Source organism: Alexandromys fortis, unplaced genomic scaffold, assembly GCF_014885135.2.
Source record: "Alexandromys fortis isolate MF-2015 unplaced genomic scaffold, M_Fortis_MF-2015_v1.1 scaffold_140, whole genome shotgun sequence".
Taxonomy (NCBI): Eukaryota; Metazoa; Chordata; class Mammalia; order Rodentia; family Cricetidae; genus Alexandromys; species Alexandromys fortis.
In genome coordinates this window covers 2,365,629-2,373,405 of record NW_026068048.1, presented here as the reverse complement: position 1 = coordinate 2,373,405, position 7,777 = coordinate 2,365,629, and the positions used below count along the sequence as shown (strand labels likewise).

The window sequence follows — 7,777 nt, the reverse complement described above, 5'->3', positions numbered from 1 at the left end:
CCCTACGATATTGTATTTGCTTATCAAGAAATGAAACTTGATTTTCCTAAAACATTCATTGTAAATAAAATGACAACATAGTGGCCAGGTGGTGGTGGCACACACCTTTAATTCCAGGCAGAGGCAGGCAGATCTCTGACCAGGCCAGCCTGGTCTGCAGAGCGAGTTCTGGGACAGATATAGCTGTTACACAGAGAAAAAAAAAAAAAACCCTGGGGCTGGAGAGATGGCTCAGAGGATAAGAGCACTAGCTGCTCTTCCAGAGGTCCTGAGTTCAATTCCCAGCAACCACATGGTGGCTCACATCCATCTATAATGAGATCTGGTGCCCTCTTCTGGTGTATATATGTTAACAGAACATTGTATGCATAATAAATAAATAAATCTTAAAAAAAAACCCTGTCTCAAAAAACAAAACAAAACATAGATGAATGAAAAATCCTGGTGCTATTTCTGACGAAGCCAGGAATCCCAGGGAAACGACTGATTCTAGATCTGGGTAAAGAAGTATGCAAATGTATAGAAATTACTCTGTACTAGAAAGCAAGGATGTCCTTCAGAACAACTGGCCAAGTGGGCACGATAGAGCCAACCTAAGGAGCTCTCACATGTCAAAGATAGAGAAAAAAAATCTGCCCAGTGAAGTGGTACACCTGTGATCCCATCACTGGAAAGGCAGGGACAACAGACATTGGGTTTGATGTGGTCTACACAGTGAGACTTCACCCACACACAACCCCTTTAAAAAGTAGCACATAACTCTCTATTTCTGTAAGACTGTGTCCAACTTCCTAAAATGATGGAACAGAATCTTGACATCACCAAGGGCAACCTGGCCATGAGCTTCTGAAGGGTACAAGCAAATACAGTGGGTTAAAGAACAACATCACATGAAGTATGCTGGCCTTCCCCACCACCGTCTAGGCTGAGTTCCACACATGGGGTATTTTTTGTTTGTTTGTTTGTTTGTTTTTTTGAGAAACGGTTTCTCTGTAGCTTTGGAGCTGTCCTGGAACTAGCTCTTGTAGACCAGGCTGGCCTCGAACTCACAGAGATCCACCTGCCTCTGCCTCCTGAGTGCTGGGATTAAAGGCATGTGCCACCACCCAGTTCACAACTATGGCTTTTATCTGTTATCCCAGTACTCAAAAGACAAACACAGAATTGAGGTCAGCATGGTGAGTTCCAGACCAGCCAGAACCACACAACAAGATGTCTCCAAACACCAAAAACTTTAAATATAAAATTATGGCCTAAGCCGGGCAGTGGTGGCACAAGCTTTTAATCCCAGCACTCGGGAGGCAGAGGCAGGCGGATCTCTGTGAGTTCGAGGCCAGCCTGGTCTACAATGGGAGTTCCAGGACAGGCTCCAGAGCTACAGAGAAACCCTATCTCAAAAAAAAAAATTATGGCCTAAAGCATAAGTTTTCATGAGTCTATATTGATATAAATGATTGAATAAATGAATGACAATAGAGAAATCTGTCACTCACAATATATCTAATAATTTATATTTGTATTCTTTCAAGGAAGTGTAGCAAAGTCATACAGTGGCACACACACACCCTGAATTCAGGAGGCTGAGACAAGAGGATGCTAACCTGGGCATATAAGCTCCTGTATCAAAAAGAAGTGACATGTAATTCCTTATTCTTTTTTTTAAGTTTTATTTATTTATTATGTATACATACAGCATTCTGTCTGGATGTTTTGCCCACAGGCCATAAGAGGGAGCCAGATCTCATTATAGATGGTTGTGAGCCATCATGTGGTTGCTGGGAATTGAACTCAAGACCTCTGGAAAAGCAGCCTGTACTCTTAACCGCTGAGCCGTCTCTCCAGCCCTAATTCCTTATTCTTTAAGGCTGCACTTGATGGTGTCTTTCTTCGAAAAGCACTTTTTTTTTAACAGGATTTCTCTGTGTATCTCTGGCATCCTGGAACTCTGTAGACCAGACTGGCCTCGAACTTACAGAGATCCACCTGCCTCTGCCTCCTGAGTGCTGGGAGTAAAGGTGTACGCAGAAATGCACTTTTTAAAGGAATTCTATAGTGTAAATGCTCAATATAACCTCATCCAAGCAATAGGTGATAACCCCGTGTATAATTTGTATTCTTGGATTCTGAGGAGAAATTCACTTTACCCTCTGTAGCCTTTTTCCCAAAGACCCATGACCAGAATAACGATGAGGGGAAAAAAAAAACCCATCAAATTACAAATGAAGAACACAATACAAAACACCTAACCAGCATTCCTCAAACGTGTCACATGGAAGAAGAGCCCATGGGAACCCAATGAAACAGGAATGTGGCATCCTGGTGAGATGCTAGAACATCAGACGAACACAGAGGGAACCAGAATAACCCATGAACCTTAATTCATGAAAATGTTAGCAGGCTTGGTGGAGCAGTCAGGAAACAGAAACAACTGATTTCTGAGTTCAAGGCCAGTCTTTAACTTAAAAACAAACAAAAACTTCAATTCTCCCTAGATAGCTCTAGCATCAAAGTCAATATTTTGGTCCATACCTTCCAGCCACTTGGAAGGCCGAGGCCAGAAGATTTCTTTTTTGAGACAGGTTTTCTCTGTAGCTTTGGAGCCTGTCCTGGAACTAACTCTTATAGACCCGGCTGTCCTCGAACTCACAGAGATCCTCCTGCCTCTGCCTCCCTAGTACTGGGATTAAAGGCGTGTGTGCGCTACCACCGCCCGGCTTAGACAATAAGACAACCTAGGCTACCAAGTGAGGTCCATGTCTTGGTTCAAGGGCCAGACCGTCTCAAAAACCAAACAAAACCCCAAAAGGAAAACATGAAGGCAGTCCGTAAAGTTAAGTTTTGTCCAAAACATAAAAATAAATAAAAATAAAAAATGAACTGACGCCTATGAGAGCGTCAGGAGACCCCTGCCCTGAGTCAGGCGTACAGACAACGGACGTGGCAGTGTTGACAAACTTCTAGAAGGCCCCCCCCGCACCCCCCTCCCCGAACTTCCGTGCTTCTTCGAAATTCCGGCTTTCACAGCGGGCTGGGCCTGATGACGTTGTTCGCTCTCATTCGCCCCCTTCATTCCTGAGGGCGTGGCCTGCCCGTTCTGCCGCGCTCTGACAGCTGCGGGGCCCTTTCGGGCCCTGTCCTTCCGGCACTCTGATTGGCTTGTGCTCCTCCTGGGGGTGTGGCCACATTTCATTGGCCCCCTGTTCCTGGGCCTACGGCGTCACTCACGCATTCGTCGCGCTGGTCCACACGTCAGCGGCGGCTCCCACCAGGAGGAGCCAGGGGCTCGACCGTAGAATCTGCGGCGGCGGCAGAGGAGCCGTGAAGACTTCAGCGATGGCAGGGGCGGGACCGGCTCCGGGACTCCCGGTTGCAGGAGGCCCTGTTGTCCCGGGGCCTGGCGTCGGCCTCCCGGGCAAGAGCGGCGAGGAACGCTTGAAAGAAATGGAGGCGGAGATGGCCCTGTAAGGCCCTGAGCAGGAGAAATAAAAGCGGTTTCCGGGCAAATCCACTCAACCCTGGAGCCTCCGGGTCTTCAAAGGCCTTATGCGGCTCCATTAGGGGCTGTGGGATCCGAGGGACTTGGGGCATGGAGAGTCGCGCGGGGAGGCTTTGGCCGGGATGAAGGCGCTGTCGTGATGTGCCCAGCGCCACTGTCTTGGTGAGAGTACCTGACATACAGTATCTGTCCCGCTCCCTCAGGTTTGAGCAAGAAGTCCTGGGAGCTCCGGTGACCGGAATCCCAACTGCTGTGCCTGCGGTGCCCACGGTAGAAGCCATGCAGGTCCCAGCAGCTCCTGTGATCCGCCCAATTATCGCCACCAACACGTACCAGCAGGTAAGGCGGGAGCTACAGCTTTTGAGTCGGGGGAAACACAGTGCTTTGATCCTAAGGAGGGTTTTTCTGTGGAGAGCGATCAATGTTTTTTGCGCTAGTTATTTGCATGACAAATAACTGCTCTACCAGGAACTCGGGATGCAAGACAGAGTATATTTAATACTTTGGAAGCATCTGTTCTGCAGCATCCTATCTGGTAGAACTTTCTGCAGTGGCGGCAACTCTATAAACTCTGCAGTTTAGTGTTCTTCAGAAACATCTTTAAAGCTTACACTCACGGATTTGCGCTGTAGTTCAGTAGTGGAGCACTTAGGTAGCCTGTGCAAAACTCTAGTGTGTAAGGCCACCACCACCACAAAAATATAGTAAAATGTATACTTTTGCTAAATCGACCCCAAGTCTCATTGATAATATCCCAATGCTTGATAGTCAGCTTTATATGACTAGTGGAAAGAAGGAATGAATACCAGCAAAAGAAACTTGCTAATTCTGTTTGCAGTTATTAGGTGAACTGGGATGCAGCTCAGTTATAGATCTCTTGCCTAGCATGCCAAAGTCATAGATCCCTTGCATTGAAAAAAGACTGAAAAAAAAAAAGCCGGGTGGTAGTGGCACATGCACTCGGGAGGCAGAGGCAGGCGGATCTCTGTGAGTTCGAGACCAGCCTTGTCTATACAGCGAGTGCCAGGACAGGCTCCAAAGCTACATAGAGAAACCCTGTCTCAAAAAAAAAGGGGGGGGCCAAGTCAGGGAAGGCCTTTGTGTTTTATTTTAGTAAAGCAAAGCTATAAACAAGCGATGGAGGCATGCAGATGTCTGGAGTGATGTTATCCTCCAGTAGAGAGCTGTCCGTGCAGACCCTGAGAAAGTGTATAGCGGTCATAGTGTTCAAGGAACAGCAGAGAGCTGAATGTGCAGAGAACTTGAGCAGAAAGGAAAGTCTAGAAGATTTTAGACGGTGATGGAGCCTGATGGTGTGATACACGCCTTTAATCCCAGCACTCTGAGGCAGAGGCAGGTGGATCTCTGTGAGTTCGAGGTGTGCATCCCCACTACCATTCAGCTGGCTTTTACTTTTGAGATAAAGAACTACTAGAGAATTCTAAGAACAAGGGTGATAATGGTCCAAGATAAGCAGGTGGCTATCTGGATAATAGACTAGAGGGGTCAAGGGTAAATTCTAGGAGTCGGAGGACAAGGCTAATAATCTATGTAAAATGGATGTAGGTAACAGGGAGGACAAGTTGGACATTACTTGAGATAGTTCTGTGGTGTCTGCAGCCTTGCCCTGAACATGCCTGACTTCAGAAATGAATCGGGGACTTGGTTATTTCTCGGATGGGAGATAGTACTATAGGGAAGCTGAGTCAGAGAAATTGATCCTGGGAGAGATTAATAATAGTAGCTTTACTCAGTATGGCTCCAGGAGGCCCAGTGAAGGGACCTTGTAGCAGAGCCTGACTGGTCACCAACCCCATAAAGCACAGGCGACCTGCCATGGCGAGCCAGCTGAAGTTGATGAGCAACTCTGATCCAGGCCTCCTTCTCCCCAATAGGTCCAACAGACCCTAGAGGCCCGGGCAGCTGCCGCAGCCACAGTGGTTCCTCCCATGGTGGGAGGCCCTCCCTTTGTGGGCCCAGGTAAGTAACTAAGTGAGAGGGCGTGGGTCCGGCTGGGTGGTTAGAAGGGATACTCAGAGCTCGCCTCACACCATCCTCATCTCTCCTCCCCACAGTTGGCTTTGGCCCTGCTGATCGCAGTCACCTGGACAGTCCTGAGGCTCGAGAAGCCATGTTCCTGAGACGAGCAGGTGGGTTGAGGACCAGGACCCCACATTTGACCAGGCACGCTTGTTTAGGCTTAGAAACTCTGGCTCCTTGCCCTAATCTGCTCTAGATTCCTTTCTCCGCTCTGATGATGTCTTAGGACAGCACACACTTGTGTGCCTCCTGATTGTCTCAACTCAGTTTGTTCTCAGTCCTGTCACTCCTCACTGGAAACCTCGACAGTGTCTCCTCAAGCTTTAGCACCTTCTAGCAAGCTCTTCAGTTTGCTCACTGTGCTTGTCACCTTTGCTTCCTCTAGCAAGCAAGCCTTGCGAAGGACAGGACTCTTGATTTTTTTCACGAGTAGCACCAGGCAACTCACAGGACTACCTTTGTGACCTGGCTCCTTGCAGATCCTGATCTCCCACCATACTTGGGAGCTCCAAGCATAGCTGAGTTGTCAGAGAAAGTCAAGGAACCTTCTCTCTTCTGCTTCTTGTCACTCAGCTGTGACCTTCAAACCTTCTGTCCACCAGCCATTCCCCATGTTTTCCACTCTGGCCCTTCAGGTGTATATATGTATATATACACATACTGCCGGTTTTTATGATGTTGCTTGTGAGAATGTGTGCTAAGATGTGTGTTTTTAGTTGGATGTAAAATTCTGTTGATTAGCTGGGTGGTGGTGGCACATGCCTTTAATCCCAGCACTTGGGAGGCAGACATGTACATATCTCTGTGAGTTTGAGGTCATCCTGGTCTACAAGAGCTAGTTCCAGGACAGGCTACAGAGAAACCCTGTCTCGAAAAACAAAGACAAAATTACTTTGATTGTGTTTGTTAATACTGCTATGCTTTTGTTGTGCTGGGGATTAGCCCAGGGCCTCAAGTGTATTCTACACTGAACTGCATCCAAGCCCTTAGCTCTTAAAAATAAGACCTTGCTATGCAGCCCAGGAGGGCTTCAGACACAAGTCCTGTCTCTGCCTCCTGAGTACTATGGTTAAGGGATGTCTCTGTTCCTGGCTTTCTTTTTTAATCTGATGGTGTCTGATGAATCTTAACATCTGCTCTTTAGTAAGTTATCAAAGTGAAAATCTGACTTGATCACCCTGCCCAGATCTCTAACCTTCTGTTCTCTCAGGAGGATACCATTGCTCAGCCAGTAAGGCTGCCTTGATGCCTATCAGTCTTTCTCTTTGAACTCTCCCCCCTCCCCCAATTTCCTCTGGGATACCACCTATACTTGAGGGGAAAGGTTTTCCTTATATATTCTCCCTCGTGGAGGTATTTCTGCTCACACCTTGCTGGACTTTTAGTTATCCTGAGGTCCTAGCTCATGGGTCCCTTTTTCCAGGAGGCCTCAAGTCCCTTGGCTGGGTCATGGCACTCTCTGGCCTCTGACAGCTCCTTGGGCTGTCCTTCTCTGGCAGTGCATGGATTTCCTCCTATCCTGGACCCAGAGCCTGGCACCCCCATGGTCTGCTGGGTTCCTAGCACTGTTCACAACAGGCTTAGGCCCTCAGGAAATCCTTGACATCAGTTTGCTGAGTGAAGCAATGGCAAGACCACCTCATCTTCTCCAGGATTTCTTGGGTACTGAGAGTACCTATCAAACAGCTTGCCCCTAGTGTCCCAATCCCCCATGACACCCCCATCTCTCTCTCCCACAGCTGTGGCCCCTCAGAGGGCCCCTATCCTGCGTCCAGCCTTCGTCCCCCACGTGCTACAGAGAGCAGGTGAGGGGCCAGGGTCATGATCCCTGCCAAGCAATTTCTCTCAAGCCCTGGAACTCCCCCTCTAACACCCTGACAGATTCTGCTCTCTCTTCTGCAGCAGGTGGCCCCCGACCTATGGCCCTGAGGCCCCCGCACCAGGCTCTGGTTGGACCCCCTCTGCCTGGGCCTCCTGGACCACCCATGATGCTGCCACCAATGGCCCGGGCCCCTGGACCACCCCTGGGTTCTATGGCTGCTCTGAGACCTCCCCTGGTAAGTAGGGACTGATTAATGTGGTTAAAGGTGCAGTGGGTAGGGGCTCCAGTCCTAACTCACTACATTTAAGTCTCTCTTCCTCGACTTTGTTTCTGTTTCTTTGTACCTGTGTTGTTTCATTTCTTTATATGACAAAAATCTTTGTTTTATTTGCTCTTTACAGACAAGAACTTGCTACGTA

At 48.3% G+C, this 7,777-nt stretch overlaps 1 protein-coding gene across 1 annotated transcript in view; it reads left to right on the top strand.

The window, feature by feature from the left end:
- The first annotated feature begins 3,211 nt into the window (after positions 1 to 3,211).
- Positions 3,212 to 7,777, top strand: part of Rbm42 (RNA binding motif protein 42) — a 9,739-nt gene continuing 5,173 nt past the window's right edge. The window contains exons 1-6 of the mRNA XM_050119062.1: positions 3,212 to 3,461; positions 3,700 to 3,835; positions 5,392 to 5,476; positions 5,572 to 5,646; positions 7,276 to 7,341; positions 7,418 to 7,593. Coding sequence (XP_049975019.1) covers positions 3,334 to 3,461; positions 3,700 to 3,835; positions 5,392 to 5,476; positions 5,572 to 5,646; positions 7,276 to 7,341; positions 7,418 to 7,593 — 666 coding nt within the window. The 5' untranslated portion in view covers positions 3,212 to 3,333. The remainder of the gene's footprint in view (positions 3,462 to 3,699; positions 3,836 to 5,391; positions 5,477 to 5,571; positions 5,647 to 7,275; positions 7,342 to 7,417; positions 7,594 to 7,777) is intronic.